Raw genomic sequence first — 18654 nt, 5'->3', positions numbered from 1 at the left:
TAATGTTTGTAGATGTTTATTTATTATATCATTTATATCATACCAATTTGACATTTTATTTGTTTTCAATTAGATTAAATCATTAAAAATATAATCCATTTATTATTTAAAAATTGGTAATAATTCGTTAAAATCATTTAAATGTGATATATCCACTTGTTATTTAGTTTTTATCTTAATAGAAATTCTATATGTTTATAATCTCAAAATGTAGTTTATGATTTGATAAAACAATTATTTAATATTTGATAATAGTAATGATATGCAAATTGCCAATGGATGAAGGTTTATTTTGTTAAGATTGTGTGAAATTAATAAGAAAAAAGAAGTTTAGAATAATCATTAACTAAGGGTTTGACCAAATAAAAATCATTAACTAATTGAATTAATGATAAATTTTGTAGATATCATTTGTGCTATAATTGCTAGATTGATATTTGAATATGAATATTTTTTATGTGAAAATAAGAAATTTATGTGATTTAGAATGTTTATTCGCATGATTTTAGCAAACAAATATTTAATTATTGATTTAGTTAAATTTTATTTATATTTAAAAATTATATAATTTTTTAAAATTTTATGATATGATCAGTTATGTATATATACTATGTAGAATTTGATTAGTTGATTATTTCATATGCTAACATATTTTTTATCTTTTTATTTTTCTAAAAAATTTTATCTTTGTTATTTTAGATATGATGATTTTGTTTTATTAGATTTCATTCTATATAAATTATTAATTTTGAAATTATATTAACATATTAAATTAATAATAAATATGTTTATGTATATTCAAAATATATTTGTTTACATATATTTAGTTTTGAATTTAATTGTCCACTTTTTATGGTAAAAGATTATTATGATTTACATAAATATAGATTGTTTTTGTTTTTTTTTTTTTTTTTTTGCTGTCATTAATTCTGTAGATATACAGAGTAGTTTAGGTTATTTGATATAAAAACGGCGCGTGTAAGTCAAAGAATTAAAAGAGCGTGAGTAAAAGCTCCAGGCGGCGCTCATGCAAAGCCATTTTTGCAAAGTGTCATTAGTATAAACACACATACGATTATACGAAGGAAGGATAATAAAATTTCATGTTACTAAGATACTTAGTAGATTACTTGTGTACATGGATAAAGTTTTATTTTCAACCATACTTGTGTATTCCTCTATTGATTATATCCCGCCGAGTCAACTCTCTCAACTCTCTCTCAATGACAATAATACATGCATGAGATGACTTTGTTTTATTTTTGGTTTGGGCAAGGAAAATACATGTGATGATGACTAGTCTACCCCTCGATTAGGAGTACAAGTAACGTCTCCTTCAAAACTAACAGTTACATACGAAAGAAGGAAAGAAGAAAGATAATGCATCCGAATTAATTTTTAAGAGGCTTCTCTTTAGCTTGACAAGGACGGATGCATTTACGTTGGAAAATCCCAAAAAAAATATGGCTAACTTTTCTTCTTCTTATAAATATAAATCCAAAAGAAAGAAATTAAAGAAAGAATATGCATGATATGGATCCACCACACTACTCTCTCTCTCTCTCTCTCTCTCAGATATTATTATTACAGTTACAGATAGAGAAGAACTAGTTCTTTTGGGATTATTGGTCCACCACGTATACATCATATATGTACGTATATACATGTCAATTCGATCGAAGAAACTAATTAAAAGGACTTAACTATCCATTTTATTATCATCAACGAATTTCTTTTGGAAAGTAATTATAAGAATAGAAGAAGAAATTGGTAAAAGGAAAATGGGTGCAACGCATGCAAGGTACTGTGTATGCCATTATATATGTCGTCGACCAATCCATGCTCATGCATTGCATGATAATAAGATGCCACTACTACTACTTTCTTGCTCTTGAATCTTTGATGTTCATCATGTCTCATGCATGTTCTATTAATATAATAGTTGTTGCAAAGACAGAACATATATGTATATATACGACGACATTAATTTGTTGTTGCAAAATAAAACGACGGTCGACTGAAGACTAGGCATAAACATAAAACTTGTAGTACTTATGAACGTTCATAAGTCTTCTTCTACGTACTTCTAGTTTGTCTTTAGCTTATCTATCTTTTCAAGGTTTCTAAACGACAGCTCTCTCAGGCAACCAACAGCAGCAATAATGATACTTTTAGCTGCCATACCTTCTTCTAAACTCCGTTTTGCACTATAAAATTAATGCTCTAAGATTCGTTTTATTTAAAGCCACAGTTTGTTGTGTTTCTGATAGCTTCTTTTTGTTTTGGTAAGTTTTCTTATTTTGGGCGTCTCGAAGGCCGAGATGTCGTCTATAAAACCTTGGGATTCATCTCTCTCTCTCTCTCTCTTTTGCCTTCTTTTTTTAAACTTTTACTTTTTGTTAACCTTAAATTTTTTTATCCAAATAAAAAATGGGTTAACCTTTAGAATATTTAGCTTGCAGAGGCTACAAAAGCAATCATATAATCTTTGACTGTCTTCCTTCTTCTTTTCTTTTTTTTTGATTTGGGAGTGAAGCAAACAATATGAGATTAATCTGTAAAAATATATTCCTATTATTTGTGACAGAAACAAAACATATGCATCCAGCAGTTTAAAAAGCCCATCCATCTACTGGACCCACTAACCCCACTCTACAACGTATAACTCCAACCTAATAGAGAGTAATAGTTTTGTCCAAAAAAAAAAAATAGAGAGTAATAGTATGTACGTATATTTGTATACATTTTATCCTTTTATTGCATGCATATAATAATATAATACTATGATTTCAAAAGTTTTTAACCCTTATAAGAAAATACAAATTTATTAACCAATAGTCCCTATACATTCTTATATGCTAGCTAGCTAGTCTCTCTATTACACGTCCGAGGAGATTATTAATCACACTAATGTACCCGATCTATCTGGAGCCAGTTTTTGGGTAAGTGTACGTAATTAAACTATAACTCGTTTCGTTGGTAAAAGAACAAAGGTGCAGTGGGTCTAATTGCGTGCTCTACAGACTCATCTTCCTATCTGGTTCAACCATAAGTGTCAGTCAATAGCTCCTCGAGATCGTTTCAATCTCCAATTCATCTTTTTCTTTTCTTTTCTTTTCTTTACTTTTTTTTTCTTACAAATTAAAGATTCCTCAAGTGTTCTCAAGCATCTCTCGCGTCCGAGTCCAGTTGTTGTTGAAATGTACCACTCTCTCACTACTCCAAAAACAAAAGAAGCAGATATTAAAAAAAAAAAAAGAAATGTGACTTTTCGTCGAAGGATATTGGGTTCTCTAAACCCAAGCTGAGAGCAGTATTAGTCGGGAAATGTTTATTTACTATTTAGGGGTAGCTAACCAGCTAAAGCTTTCCAAATCCAAATTCTGTCTTTTTTTTATTATTATTAATTGGATAATTGAAATTATATGGGCCAGGTAAAAATGGATGTGGCAAGATAAAAGGAGTAGTGAAGGCCCATATGAAGGCCTAACAAGTATAAAAAGCCCAGAAACGCAGCGCTCTTTTTCCGAACCTTCCTCTCTTAATAAAAACAAAGGGACCCACGCGACGCGGCTGAGACGAGTAGACCCGAAAACCGACCGGCAGGCGATAACTGAAAAGTCAAACCACTTGGCTCGAAGAACATTTCACGCTACCAACAAATTCCATAGAAGAAGATTTGATGATAGAGTTTCGTTTCTTCTGACTGACCAATCAAAATTATTATATAAAAATATCAGAAACTCTCTTCTCTATCAACCGTCGGGCATCATCAAGTGGAAGGATATAACTTCGTTTCCGAGACACACACAGAAACAAAAACGCGTCTTCCTCTTCTGTTCGTCTTTTAAGGCTTCCCATAGCCATCTCTATTCTCTACCTATTCTGATTAATTCCTCTCAATTAAGTTTCGATCCACATTATTTCTTTTCTCGCTCCCTCTCGATCTTCACTTTCCGATGACTATTGGATCGTTTTTCTCTTCTTTCAAATTCTGGGGCAATTCTCAGGTAAATCCACTCTTCTTCTCTGTTCTACTCTCCTTTTTTTTTGTTTTTTTTTTTTTTAACTATAATTAATCACTAGAAATTGGAATTAAATTTCCAAAACCAAAAAAAGGACCCAACTTGTTAAGTTAAATCAACAAGTCAACGAAAACATTGTTAATGAAACAGTGTGTGTTGTGCACAACGGAATCAGACAGACATAAAAAAGTGGCTGGATCCATTACTTTACAGCAAGTGTTGTCTTTTGACAAAGTTCTTTGTTAAGCTCTACTTACCTTTGACCTAATTTTTCTTCATCCGACAGAATGAATTGCATTCCGTTATTGCTGTCATCCAAACCGGACATGTCAAACCCTCAACTAGTAGTAATATATTTCTCTTGTTTTTGGATCCATACAACTCTCCAATGTATTGATTGTGATTGTACTTGTGTTTTGGCAGGAGCAGGAGGCCCAGAGAGGGAGGATGCAAGAGATAGATCTTGGGGTTCACACTATTAGGAGCCATGGAGGACGAGTCGCCTCTAAACACAAGCACGACTGGGTCATACTCGTCATCTTGATTGCCATCGAGATCGTCCTCAACCTCATTTCTCCTTTCTACCGATACGTCGGAAAGGACATGATGACTGACCTCAAGTACCCTTTCAAGGACAACACCGTCCCCGTCTGGTCTGTCCCGGTGTACGCGGTGCTGCTTCCCATCCTTGTCTTCGCCTGCTTCTACCTCAAGAGGACATGTGTGTACGATCTGCACCACAGCATTCTCGGCCTCCTCTTCTCCGTTTTGATTACTGGTGTCATCACCGACTCCATCAAGCTCGCCACCGGACGCCCTCGTCCTAACTTCTACTGGCGCTGCTTCCCCGACGGCAAAGAGCTCTATGATGCCTTGGGAGGTGTCATCTGCCACGGCAAACCAGGAGAGGTCAAGGAAGGCCACAAGAGCTTCCCCAGCGGACACACCTCCTGGTCCTTTGCGGGGCTCACTTTCCTCTCCCTCTACCTCTCTGGCAAGATCAAGGCCTTCAACGGAGAAGGACACGTGGCTAAGCTCTGCCTCGTCATCTTCCCTCTGCTCGCCGCTTGCCTTGTTGGGATATCTCGTGTGGATGACTACTGGCACCACTGGCAAGACGTCTTCGCTGGAGCTCTCATCGGATTCCTTGTAGCGGCCTTCTGCTACCGTCAGTTCTACCCCAACCCTTACCACGAAGAAGGATGGGGTCCCTACGCCTATTTCAAGGCAGCTCAAGAACGTGATGGAGTCCCTGTGACCTCCCAAAACAGAGATGCCCTGAGGACAATGTCTCTGCAGACTGATTCAATTTCTCTCGAAAACATGGAATCTGGCTCTTCCATTACTCCTCCCAGATGATCCTTCTTTTTCATTATTTCATTCATTATTTGTTTTCATTTTGGCCATCTGTGAGATTGTGGATGGTATAGCTACGTATGTATGTGTATTCAACCCTTACATCTGTAAATCTACTCTTCATTCTTGGCTTCTTTTTTTTTTTCAAGCAGAGACCAATTTATATTGATAAATGTTAACATATAGTTTGAGTTGGATTTTCATAATGCGCAATGGTTGAGGCGTGCCAGTTTTGTTCATGCGGAAACATTAGTATGTGCCGGATCCAAATGGACAATAAGGGAGCAAATGTCCTTTAAACGGGTTGCATATATCTGGTAACCATAGCATGATGACCATAATGGCGTCCTGGATGACAAATGGATTCAAGTTTTGGAGATTGGTCAAAAGCTATATTAGCCCAATTCTGTCTAATGAAACCAAGCAGCATGAATTTGGTGCCGAGAGAGACTTTTGGTCATTTGCCAATCTCGTCTAGTAGAGATGCTAATTTCCCTGAGATCCTGCAAAAGCGAAAGACCACCCTAGTTCCCCATTCCAATGAAGGCTGTGCTCCACACGGCTCTATTCTATTCTATATGTTGAACACGTTATTTACATGTCGTGGTCGAATGAATTGTTCCGAGAAAAAGCACTATCTTCATAAAGTGATTTTAGACCATGAGATCAATCACCTTTTTATTTTGTAAAATATATAATAAATAGTTTTGTCACAGAAATTTATCAAAAATTGTCAACCAGAGAGAATAGTATAATGGTGAAAGACTCTTAACGATTTTTTTGTTTTGTTTTTAATTACCTTGAGTTATACACATTTAGTAATCGTTAACAGAATATCGCATCCGCAATAAGACAGCTCAACAAACAAGTTTGGACTCCCCAGGACTATGGGCGGATTCTCCGGTGACTTTCATCCCGCCATGGATTCCGGCCAAGTCCGCCTGAAGGAGCTCGGCTACAAGCAAGAGCTCAAGCGTGATCTCTCGTCTGTCTCCGCTCTTTCTTTCTTTCTTCTTCTTCTTCTAGATTTCAGTTTCTCTAAGCTAAAATAAAAAAACATTTGTTAAAATTCAGGGTCTTCTCCAATTTCGCCATCTCCTTCTCCATCATATCGGTGCTCACGGGGATCACCACCACCTACAACACCGGCTTGAGGTTCGGCGGCACCGTCACTCTTGTCTACGGATGGTTCGTGGCCGGCTCCTTCACAATGTGTGTTGGGTTATCGATGGCCGAGATCTGCTCCTCTTACCCGACCTCCGGCGGTCTCTACTACTGGAGTGCTATGCTCGCCGGCCCTCGCTGGGCACCACTTGCCTCTTGGATGACCGGCTGGTACGATATCGAGCTCCATTTGAAATTTGAATCGGAAGCCAACAACGTTTTATCTCTCTGATTGATGTGTTGCTTTTCACAATCTTTTCAGGTTTAACATCGTTGGTCAGGTGTAGTATGATAGAGAGAAGAACCTTTTAGGCTTCACTTTTATTAGATCACTGTTTGGCTAAAAGGCAAGGTTTTGGTTTGTTTGCAGTGGGCTGTGACGGCGAGCGTTGACTTCTCTCTGGCACAGCTGATCCAGGTCATTGTGCTTCTCTCCACCGGCGGTAGAAACGGCGGCGGGTATGAAGGTTCCGACTATGTTGTGATTGGCATCCATGGTGGAATCCTCTTCATCCACGCTCTTCTCAACAGCCTCCCCATCTCCGTCTTGTCTTTCATTGGACAGCTTGCTGCTCTCTGGAATCTGCTTGGTACGCATCTCCTTCTCTTCTGATCTCTGTGTTTCAAACTCTCATGGGTCATGTCTCAACAACACACACAAGTAAAGTAATCAACCATCTCTTATATTCCAGGGGTTTTGGTGCTCATGATTCTGATTCCTTTGGTGTCTACGGAAAGAGCTACTACTAAGTTTGTATTCACCAATTTCAACACTGATAATGGCCTCGGCATCACCAGCTACGCTTACATATTCGTTTTGGGGCTCCTCATGAGTCAGTACACCATCACAGGGTATGATGCCTCTGCCCACATGGTGAGTATCGATGCAAAGGGACTCTTTCTTTTAATGATTGAATAGCTTTCCCTGATGATGGAACAAAAAGTAAATTTGCAGACAGAGGAGACGGTCGATGCAGACAAGAACGGGCCAAAAGGAATCATCAGTGCTATTGGGATATCAATTCTCTTTGGATGGGGCTATATTTTGGGCATAAGCTATGCGGTCACTGGCATACCTTCCCTTCTGAGTGAGACCAACAACTCTGGTGGGTACGCCATTGCTGAAATCTTCTACTTAGCTTTCAAGAATAGGTTTGGTAGCGGTACTGGTGGAATCGTGTGCTTAGGCATTGTTGCGGTTGCTGTGTTTTTTTGCGGCATGAGCTCCGTCACCAGCAATTCCAGGTACATATATATATTTATCTTATGCGTTTTCTGCACTTAGTGCTTGATCAAATGCATTTATGTTTGGTTAATCAGGATGGCTTATGCGTTTTCGAGAGATGGAGCGATGCCAATGTCCCCATTATGGCACAAAGTGAACAGAAGAGAGGTCCCCATTAATGCAGTTTGGCTCTCTGCCCTCATTTCATTCTGTATGGCCCTCACCGTAAGTCCCTCTCTCTCTTTTCGTGGTTGTCTCTCTGTGTTGAGATTACAGCATGTTTGATTAATGAAATGAAACTGACAGTCGCTGGGGAGCATTGTGGCATTCCAAGCAATGGTGTCGATAGCAACGATTGGACTGTACATAGCATACGCAATCCCAATTATTTTGAGAGTGACGCTTGCACGTAACACCTTCGTGCCTGGACCATTCAGCCTGGGGAGGTACGGAATGGTAGTCGGATGGGTGGCAGTCCTTTGGGTTGCAACAATCTCGGTCCTCTTCTCCTTGCCTGTGGCATATCCCATAACCGCGGAGACACTCAACTACACTCCGGTGGCAGTAGCTGGTTTGGTGGCCATAACCCTTTCATATTGGCTCCTCAGCGCCCGGCACTGGTTTACGGGTCCTGTCTCCAACATTCTTAGCTGAAACAATGTTCCAATCGTTGGGGGTTATTTCTTTAGTAAAGTCATTCAAGCTAAAATTTACTCTCTTTCTATATACAAGCAAAGCAAGTAAGCAACATCTCAACTCACCTTCCTAATTCATCATTAATGCTCTAAACAAATGGAGTAATTAACTATATATAGGAAAAAAAACAAGGCCTGCCGACTAAAATATCGCTAGAAGGAGGGGTCGAACCTCCGACCTTGTGGTTAACAGCCACACGCTCTAACCAACTGAGCTATTCCAGCATTTTGATTGAATGTGTTAGTTATAAAATATTAGAACGTTAATAAAACAGGCAAAATAGAAACTACAATGTGCAATTTGTAGGAGTGGAGAGGCAATTAGATGGAGAGAAGACTAATTACTCGAAGCGTTGACAGATTTGCAACTCACATTGCATCTAGCAATATATTTGATAAAAAAACTTTTTTTTATGTCTTTGTAACTCGCATCGCATGTATCAATGTAGGTTTAGTAGATAAGAAAATTGAAAATGGCAGAGTATTTTCTTTATTAATTTCTCCTATCATTTACTAGGAATAGCAATAAATTAATATAAATGCGAAGAGTGCAAACAAGAACAAAAAGTCCACAAGGTTCAAAGTTCACTGATGCTCCCAGGACGGAGGCATATCCAAAAACCCAACCAAATCCATCTAGAAACTAGCTACTAGATAGCAAAAAAATGTGATACTCAGAAGAGAGATGAATCTGATGAAAGACAATGGTCGGATCAGAAATCTCAATAGCTTTAATTATCAAAGTCCTCTTTTTCTCATCAGTAGATGTCAAAAAGTCTTTAAATGGAAGTAGTAAGTAGACTAGTAGTAATAGTATGATGTTTTTTTTTGGGTCAATCTTGTGCAAAAATATTGAGCGTATAAATTGCAAAGCTTGGATTACTCTGTTTTAACATAGAAAGAAGAAGAAAGATTTGATTACTCTAAAGGCAAGCTAGACTAATTATTTTCATACTAAAATATATTTACATGAAAACACAAGTGGAACTCTTGAAGAACAAAGGACCTCTCCGATCTGAGAATCCTCCAAAAAAGGAAAAAGAAGAGTAATAAATAAAGAGAAATGAATGATGAAGAATCTTGGAAAGAAAGAGGAGAAAGGGCCGCGAGATCAAAAAACGCATCCTCCCCTCTTCTTCTCTTCACATATGAGATGATGCAGCAGTAGCAGTAGCAGTAGCAGTGGTGGTTGAGATCGGCGCAGGAGCATCACTTCCAGGTCCATGGGCATGAGGATGACTGGGATGAGGTAGCAATAAGGGAGATCTACAGAGCGGGCAACTGAAGTTGAGGTGTTGGAGCCAGCCTTCCAAACAGTGCTTATGGAAGACGTGTCTGCAGTCGAGCTTCCTCACTTGTTCACCGGTCTTGAGAGTAGAAAGACAGACGATGCAGTCGGAGGGGGCGTCATCGGCGTAGCGGAAGGAGAAGAGGCGATTAAGGTTGAGATGGTCGGCGAGGACGCTGATGTTAGAGAGGCCGGAGGTAACAACAAGAACGGGGGAAGAAGTAGAAGGGAGGAGGAGAAGAGAGCGGAGGCGCCGGAAGAAGGTGGCGAGGAGAGCGACTAGCATCAGAGGGATCGAATCGGAGGAGACGTCGGAGAGCTGACCTTGTAGTCCCATTTTCACTCTTTAATTAATTTGCTTTTGAGAGAGTCTTTCTTTTTCTCCTTTGTTTTTGTTTTTGTTGGGATATATAAAGCTCTTGCTCTTCTTTCTTTCTTCTTTGTAATGTAATAATGTATTATGTATGTATATATGGATGGATGGAAGAAGAAGAAAGATGATGAGAAGAGAAAGAGATAGAGACAGAGAGACAAAGACAAATGACACAGGCCACGTGTTGTGGGTCCCTCTCTTTTGCTTTTTCTTAAGCCCTTTCCCTTTCAGTCCTTTTCCTTTTTTCCTCTTTTCTTACTTTTCGCCCCGATATTTTCCTCTTCTCACAAATATGCCCCAAACCATTTTACCTTTTCATTCCCCCCCTCCACCCCACCCTTTCTTTCTCAAATTTTTATTCCGGTTTACTGTAAAGATAGATATAAACTACTAATAATAATTAATTAGAAAAAAGTCAAAAAAGTGAATGACTCTAATGTTGTTGAATTCACACGGACGAGAATGGCGATCGAGATCTCATCTATATGTAATTTATAGTATATACGTAGCCTAACTCCTACTTCAATCATTTGAGTTTTGGAACCTCAGACTAGCATCTACAGTACTATTCTCTCTATTGTGTAACAACAAGTGTAAAGGAAATTAAAAGATGTTTGATTCCCCCGGCAAGAAGATGACTTCTTTCTCCAATACTACCACCTAATACTCCTACTAAACCCCATATAACTAATTTAAGTATGTTTCTGCTATAATTATTTTAAACGGCTTCAGTTTATAGTAATGATTTACTCAAGTGTAGAACATTGGAGAAGCATTTCTGGAATATAAAAACAAAGTAAGTGGACGGTTTGTGATTTAATTTAGTTAATATGTACATGCTGATACACATAGTAGCTAGATAGATAGATACAAGTTTAGCTATATATATATATATATATATATATCACTTCAGGATTATATATCCACGCAAGTATTTCGTTCGATTCGTGCTACCTATTTACCTGAATGATCGATCATAATCCATAAGATTTATTTTATCATTACCCTGCGACTAGTTGTGTATAAGATTAATTAGAGTATGTTACTAGAAAACAGAAATTAAAATATATAAAAAAAATAGAAACTCAAGGGAGGTGTCCCGCCGTCCAAAAGGGTTTGGAAATGGAGGATATATATTGATTAATACTAGTAGGATGTGATTAAAGTCATGGCCATTAGCCAACCAGCTACGACCACCTCGACTCACTTTGACCTTATTATTTGACCATCTCTCCACTTAATCAACATCATTATTAGCACTAAATCTTAAAGGCTTAAAACCACTTACCATCTATCTTAAAAGGATTTATTGTTTGTCGACCAAGTACGTATGATGATGGATGAACCCATTGGTCCAGTACGTTGTTGTAAATAATTAACATCAGATGGAGAAAGAAAGGACAAGTAAGTAAGAATTGCCAGACAAAACAACAACGTACGTGGTCCTATCACCTTATGCTATCCCCCACGCACCAACCAGTCAAACAATATATTCAATAGCTAGGTTTCATTACAAGACAAATAGTTAACGTGGCTCTAGTCTCTCTCTCTTTTATTTTATTTTATTTTTGTTCGAATGGGAGACACTAAACCGTTTTTTAAAAATATATATTTTATGAAACCGTTGTTATATATAGAGAGCGTGGCGAAGTGTGAACACAACAAACACCGAGAAAGATCTGATGAGAGTCAATTCTTCCGGGTGACATGTGCATGTGAAGTGTGAACTGTGTATCAAGACGCGTTTGGGGTTTATCGTTTTAAAATAACCTTTAGATTTGTTTGCATGACCAAAGTGTTGTTCAAAGATCTGCACCAACATAATTTATATACTAGTATAATATTATAATTAAGACGCAGATCAGGCAGTGTAGAAGAGTCTAGAAGAAGTCGATGAATAATTATATATGATGACTAATTGAGAGAGTATATGATGCAGGCATTGATTGGGGAACTTTACGCATGTTTTAAAATTAACAAATTGATACTACAAGGTAGTCGAACAAGTTTTGTATTGGACGTTAATTACAGCAAACAACAAAAGACTAGCTAGGAGACTAGATAGAGACAATGAGGGGGGGGGGGGGGGGATTGTATAATAATAACCTATATATATCAACCGCAGTGAAGCACACTCCTTGAAGAAGATACTGTATTGAATTTTGCTGTTGTTCTTGTTGTGGTAAATCTAAATATAAATAGATATATTAGGAAATATATGTCAATATATTTTATCTATATTTGGGTTTATCGCAAATAGAAAACTGGGCTATGTATAAATACTTCTTTACATTATCAATAATACACACGAGTTTATAAAGTTATTTCATGGTATCAGAGCTGTCCCAGATGCTTCTACCTTGTGGTCTTCGATCCGTGATCGGTTCTCTGTTGGAAACAGTGTTCGCAAACAAGTTCTCAAAGATGAGATTTCTGCCTGCAAACAGAATGGACAATCTGTTTTGAAATACTATGGACGTTTGTCTAAGCTGTGGGAAGAACTTGAACATTACAAAACCGGTCATGCTTGTAGCTGTGCTGCAGCTCCGGACATCGCCAAAGAACGGGAAGACGACAGAGTTCATCGCTTCTTGTTTGGTCTTGACCTTCCTCGTTTCTCCAATATTCGTTCTACTATCACTAACCAAGAGCCTCTTCCTCCTTTGAATCAAGTGTATTCTCGTGTCATCCGAGAAGAACAAAATCTCAATGTTGCCATTGCACGTGAAGTTACCAAAACAGAGGGCATTGGTTTTTCGGTTCAAGCCGAGACATCTCCTCAAGTTGCAGCTGTGTCCGGTTCACGTTCTCGGGATCGTTCTACACTGTCATGTACTCACTGTCGCCGGAAAGGACATGACGTCTCCGAATGCTTCCAGCTCCATGGTTTCCCGGACTGGTACTATGAGCAGAAAGGTATCCCTCGTTCCTCTACACCGGACACCCGTGACGTTTCGGGACATGGCAACAATGCTCAAAGAGGTGGTCGTACTCCTAAAGGTCGTGGCCGAGGTCGTGTTAGCAATGCTCGTGCTTCTTCTTCTGATGAGAGCACCGATCAGATCACTCAGCTAATTCACCTTCTCCAAAGTCAACGTCCATCCACCTCGTCTGAAAAGTTGTCGGGTAAAACTCATCTTACTGATGTTATTATTGATACAGGAGCCTCACATCATATGACTGGAGATAGCTCTATCTTGGTCGACGTGGTTGATATTCTACCTTCCTCCGTCACATTTCCTAATGGCCAATTATCTCGAGCTACTCAACGTGGCTCACTCCGTTTAACCTCTGCTTATTTGCTCTCGGATGTGTTATTTGTTCCGGATTTTGATTGCACGTTAATCTCGGTTTCTAAGCTTTTGAAACAAACTGGTTCTATAGCCATTTTTACCGACACTTTGTGTTTTTTGCAGGACCGTTTTTCGAGAACTTTGATTGGAGCAGGGGAGGAACGTGAGGGAGTGTACTATTTTACCGGAGTGCTAGCTGCGAGAGTCAACACAGCTTCATTGGAAACACCATCCTCTGCAGCCTTGTGGCATCGTAGATTAGGACATCCTTCTACTAGTGTTTTGCTTTCATTACCAGAATGTGTTCAATCTTCCAAGGATATTGGAGATATCAAAAGCTGTGATATTTGTTTTCGTTCTAAACAAACAAGAGAAGTTTTTATTGACAGTAATAATAAAGCTTTGGATTGTTTTTCTCTAGTACATTGTGACGTATGGGGTCCTTACCGAACTCCTTCTACAAGTGGAGCTCAATATTTTCTAACTCTTGTTGATGACTACTCACGCACAGTATGGACGTATTTGATGTCTACCAAGTCTGAGGTTGCTGGTTTGATTAAAAAATTTTGTGCTATGTCTGAACGTCAATTTCATAAACCGGTCAAGGCATTTCGAAGCGACAATGGGACAAAGTTTATGTGTCTCACTTCGTTTTTTCAAGAACATGGTATTTTGCATCAAACATCATGTGTCGATACACCACAACAAAACGGGCGTGTCGAGCGCAAGCATCGGCATATATTAAATGTAGCTCGTGCGTGTCTCTTTCAAAGTCATTTACCAACACGTTTTTGGGGAGAGAGTATTCTAACTGCAACACATTTGATCAACCGAACTCCTTCATCTGTTCTTAACGGCAAAACTCCTTATGAAATGCTCTTTGGTTCACGTCCCTCCTATTCTATGATTAGAACATTCGGTTGCCTCTGCTATGCTCATCATCGTTCTCGTGATAAAGATAAGTTTGGATCCCGAAGTCGCAAGTGTATCTTTGTTGGGTATCCATTTGGGAAGAAAGCATGGCGTTTGTTTGATCTTGAAACTGAACAATTTTTTACAAGTAGAGATGTGAAATTTCAAGAAGATGTGTTTCCATTTTCCACTATCTCGACATCATCTCCTTCTCTTGTCGAGGTTGACCAAGATTTTTCGTTTGTTGAACCAGTGGTGATTAACGACCTTCCAACGTTGGTTACTCCTTCTACCACCGTACCTGAACCTTCCCTTGGTGTTTCTCCGATGTCAACTACTGTTGATGACACACCGGCTACACCACCACGTCCGCTGGTCTCCACACCACTGCCCTCGACACCTATTTTACCCACTCCCGTCGATGTTGATTCTGCTTCTTTGGCTGGTTCTGATATTGAGTCTGCTACTCGTGATGAACCACCACCTTCACCGGGCTTACCTGAGTTGTTAGGCCAGGGTCATCGTGTAAAAAGACCTTCTGTTTTGCTTAAAGATTATGTTGTCTCCCGCCAAGTACACTCTACACCTCACGCTCTCTCTCCTGGTTTCTCCATATCAAACTCCTCGTCTTCGGTCGCTTCATTGAGGTCTCTCGCGGTCCCGACGGGTTTTGTTTATCACAAAGGAAGTATGCTCTCGATATTATCACCGAAGCTGGTCTATTAGGCACCAAACCGTCTCCGGTGCCGATCGAACTCAACCATAAGCTCGCCTCTGTTAAGGGTCCGACGTTCGATAACCCAGAACAATACCGACGTTTGGTCGGTCGCTTCATTTATTTAACGATTACACGACCAGATTTGAGTTATGCAGTTCACATTCTCTCTCAATTTATGAAAGCTCCTCTTGTTGCACATTGGGAGGCTGCCTTACGTCTGGTTCGATATCTCAAAGGTTCTCCTGCTCAAGGCATTTTCCTTCGGTCTGATAGTGAACTTCACCTAAGTGCTTATTGCGATTCTGACTATAACGCTTGTCCTCTCACGCGTCGTTCTCTCTCAGCTTACATTGTGTACTTAGGTGACTCTCCTATCTCTTGGAAGACAAAGAAACAGAAAACGGTATCTTCTTCTTCCGCTGAAGCTGAGTATCGCGCCATGGCTTACACACTTAAGGAACTAAAGTGGCTCAAGGCTCTTATGAAAACGTTAGGCGTCGCTCACTCTCATCCGATTGATCTACACTGTGACAGCCAGGCAGCGATACACATTGCTGCTAATCCGGTGTTTCATGAACGCACCAAACACATCGAATCTGATTGTCATCAAGTTCGTGATGCGGTACAGGACAAACTCATCGAAACCAAGCATATTTCTACAAAGGATCAGGTGGCTGATCTCTTCACTAAAGCTCTGCCTGGACCAACATTTGATAAGTTAATGTCCACGCTTGGTGTCCGAGATTTCGTCCCACAATCGTGACGGGGGGTATTAGGATAGCAATATATGTCAATATATTTTACCTATATTTGGGTTTATCGCAAATAGAAAACTGGGCTATGTATAAATACTTCTTTACATTGTCAATAATACACACAAGTTTATAAAGTTATTTCAAGATACATAAGCATTTAAATGATGATGGCATGATGTAGGCTTAGTAGAAAATTGTTAACAGATGAATTTGTTGTACTTGGAAATGAATTTGTTAACCAAGAAAGTCCGCAAACTCCTTCTATGACTCTTATCTATGGCGAAGCGTTGTTCCTCGGAACTTGCATTACATTATATATCCCTCGAAGTCGAAACAGCAATATTTGGACGTATCTATCTCTCCTCCATGGTAGGCTGCCTTTGGAAGACGAAGAAGCCGTCGGGGGCTTGGGCTCATATTGTTTAACTGAAACTGAGCCCATTGTTACTGGGCCTAAGAACAAATAACCATTTAAATGGGTATTGTGTGTGAGAGACATTGTAATGTATTTTAGGAACATTTGTGGCCCAAATGAAAATGTGTGGGCCTTATATCAAATTTAGTTAGTAGGGGTTGGGTAGAGGAAATAGGGTCTGATGCTTTGGGGTTGATTAATCTGACTGAAATGGTGCTACTGCGGCATACTGTGCTAATGGGGTTTGCATTGCATCAAAGAGAGAGAGAGAGAGAGACTCGAATCACACGACGATTTGCACAATCCATCGTTGAGGTTAAAAGCGTCATTTTACGGTAGAAAGAAAAGGGGGGGGGGGGGGGGGTAATATGGTAAAATAAAAAGGAGGCATCATCAATTGGGAGGAGTAGTAGTAGGAGTAGGTGATATGAGAAGAAGACGACTACTAGTGCTAGTATAGTAGTACTTGTTTATTAGTATTATTTACATATTCGCATCAATCAGAAGAAGACGCCTTTTCCTTTTACACTCTCCCATCCCACCAGATCTCTCTCTGCGGATTCCCCGAGAGAACGATCGAGATCACCACTTTGTTCTTTACCTACTACTATGGCGTCTTCTAGCTTCGTTAAGCCTAACACTCTCTCTTCTCCATGGATCGCCCACCGCTCCTTTCCTCACCCCTCTGCTTCTCCTCCTCCTCCTCGAGTCTCCTTCGCGATCCGTGCTAGTGCTTACTCCGACGAGCTTGTTCAAACTGCCGTGAGCCTCTCTTTCTCCTCTTTTCCTATATCTCTTTCCAATTTCCCTTTGTTATCATTCATTCCTATGCCTTATTTTAGTTTTGTCCACTCGATTCAACAAAAGTCAAACGTTACTCTTGTGATTTTGTGATTCTGTGTTTTGATTTTTGCGTATTAGAAAAGCATAGCATCCCCCGGGAGAGGTATCCTCGCTATCGATGAGTCGAACGCAACCTGTGGGAAGAGGCTCGCTTCTATCGGCTTGGATAACACGGAGGACAACCGCCAGGCCTACAGGCAACTTCTGCTAACCACTCCTGGCCTCGGCCATTACATCTCTGGTGCCATTCTCTTCGAGGAGACTCTCTACCAGTCCACCAAGGACGGCAAGACCTTTGTCGATTGCCTCCGCGATGCCAACATCGTCCCCGGCATCAAAGTTGACAAGGTTCTCTTCTTTTTCTGTTCCACTTTCAACTCTCAACTATCCATCCATTTGTTCATTCAATCATCATTTATTTGTGACAGGGCTTGTCTCCCCTGCCCGGCTCCAACGACGAGTCTTGGTGCCAGGGCCTCGATGGATTGGCTTCACGCTCTGCTGAGTACTACAAGCAAGGCGCTCGTTTTGCCAAGTGGTATGTCATATACATATTGGTATTATTATAGCAACTTTTAGTGTTTCTTTCTTTGGTTGATGTGAACATGCTTTTCCTAGTTATGATGATGAAAAACATGTCATGTGTTGTGTGTTTTTCCCAGGAGGACAGTTGTGAGTGTTCCTTGCGGTCCGTCAGCACTGGCTGTGAAAGAAGCTGCGTGGGGCCTGGCTCGCTATGCAGCCATCTCTCAGGAGAATGGTCTTGTGCCCATCGTTGAGCCAGAGATCCTTCTGGACGGGGACCACCCCATAGAGAGGACTCTTGAGGTGGCAGAGAAAGTGTGGTCCGAGGTCTTCTTCTACTTGGCTCAGAACAACGTCATGTTTGAGGGCATTCTGTTGAAGCCGAGCATGGTCACCCCAGGTGCTGAGCACAAGAACAAGGCCTCTCCCGAGACTGTTGCAGATTTCACGCTCACCATGCTCAAAAGGAGGGTTCCTCCAGCTGTCCCAGGAATCATGTTTCTGTCCGGAGGACAATCGGAGGCAGAGGCCACACTGAACCTGAACGCCATGAACCAGAGCCCAAACCCATGGCATGTGTCCTTCTCCTACGCACGTGCCCTGCAGAACTCTGTGCTCAGGACGTGGCAAGGCAACCCTGAGAAGATTGAGGCCTCGCAGAAGGCCCTATTGGTGAGGGCAAAGGCCAACTCACTGGCTCAGCTCGGCAAATACTCAGCCGAGGGCGAGAACGAGGACGCAAAGACAGGAATGTTTGTCAAAGGTTACACCTACTGATTGTTAAATTCGTCAGAGATCGTAATAAAGGGACCCTTGTTGTTCTGTTTTCCATATTTTTTTTCTTTCCCTTTTTTGTATTTCTTCTTGTTTGATTTCCCTTTTTTGTATTTCTTCTTGTTTGATTTTGTATCTGAGAAAGACACTCTCACACAAGTCACGATCATGGCATAAAGTATGTGAGCAAACTTCAAAGCATCCTAAAAATCTATATTATAATTTCTTCCTCTCAGCATTTTAAGCTACTTTGACCGCAAAAATCAAACTCAGGAATTTTGTTGAGGGGGTAA

General features: G+C 40.1%; 4 protein-coding genes and 1 non-coding gene across 7 annotated transcripts; 3 read left to right on the top strand and 2 right to left on the bottom strand.

Moving 5' to 3' along the window:
• Positions 1-3595: 3595 nt before the first annotated feature.
• LOC17885096 (lipid phosphate phosphatase 1) lies at positions 3596-5578 on the top strand. 3 transcript variants are annotated; one of them, XM_023783365.1, is made up of 3 exons: positions 3596-4010; positions 4312-4372; positions 4449-5578. In XM_023783365.1, the coding sequence occupies exons 2-3, from the start codon at positions 4313-4315 to the stop codon at positions 5382-5384; spliced, it is 996 nt and encodes a 331-aa protein (XP_023639133.1). In that variant the 5' UTR covers positions 3596-4010; position 4312; the 3' UTR covers positions 5385-5578. The 3 variants fall into 3 exon arrangements, with proteins under 3 accessions (XP_023639133.1, XP_006290366.1, XP_023639132.1); XM_006290304.2 differs by lacking the exon at positions 4312-4372; XM_023783364.1 differs by lacking the exon at positions 3596-4010 and having other exon boundaries at positions 4032-4372.
• Positions 5579-6126: 548 nt separating this feature from the next.
• Positions 6127-8520, top strand: LOC17887111 (amino-acid permease BAT1). Its single transcript, XM_023782492.1, has 8 exons — positions 6127-6366; positions 6456-6716; positions 6808-6826; positions 6916-7135; positions 7238-7419; positions 7501-7790; positions 7866-7995; positions 8077-8520. Exons 1-8 carry the CDS (start codon positions 6269-6271, stop codon positions 8422-8424), a joined length of 1548 nt encoding a protein of 515 aa, XP_023638260.1. The 5' UTR covers positions 6127-6268; the 3' UTR covers positions 8425-8520.
• A 96-nt stretch (positions 8521-8616) lies between these two features.
• TRNAN-GUU lies at positions 8617-8690 on the bottom strand. The gene has a single exon. It is a non-coding gene; the product is annotated as a tRNA-Asn (tRNA).
• A 627-nt stretch (positions 8691-9317) lies between these two features.
• On the bottom strand, positions 9318-10174 carry LOC17886826 (E3 ubiquitin-protein ligase RHA2B). Its single transcript, XM_006291904.2, has one exon. The coding sequence runs from the start codon at positions 10088-10090 to the stop codon at positions 9608-9610; it is 483 nt and encodes a 160-aa protein (XP_006291966.1). The 5' UTR covers positions 10091-10174; the 3' UTR covers positions 9318-9607.
• A 6473-nt stretch (positions 10175-16647) lies between these two features.
• Positions 16648-18596, top strand: LOC17887009 (fructose-bisphosphate aldolase 3, chloroplastic). The gene is made up of 4 exons (XM_006291220.2): positions 16648-16981; positions 17141-17410; positions 17491-17600; positions 17725-18596. Exons 1-4 carry the CDS (start codon positions 16829-16831, stop codon positions 18362-18364), a joined length of 1173 nt encoding a protein of 390 aa, XP_006291282.1. The 5' UTR covers positions 16648-16828; the 3' UTR covers positions 18365-18596.
• Positions 18597-18654: the final 58 nt, after the last annotated feature.

This window comes from Capsella rubella, unplaced genomic scaffold (assembly GCF_000375325.1).
Source record: "Capsella rubella cultivar Monte Gargano unplaced genomic scaffold, Caprub1_0 scaffold_5, whole genome shotgun sequence".
In the NCBI taxonomy this organism is placed as follows: Eukaryota; Viridiplantae; Streptophyta; class Magnoliopsida; order Brassicales; family Brassicaceae; genus Capsella; species Capsella rubella.
Note: the sequence above shows the minus strand (reverse complement) of the source record. Positions and strands in the feature narration are given on the sequence as shown.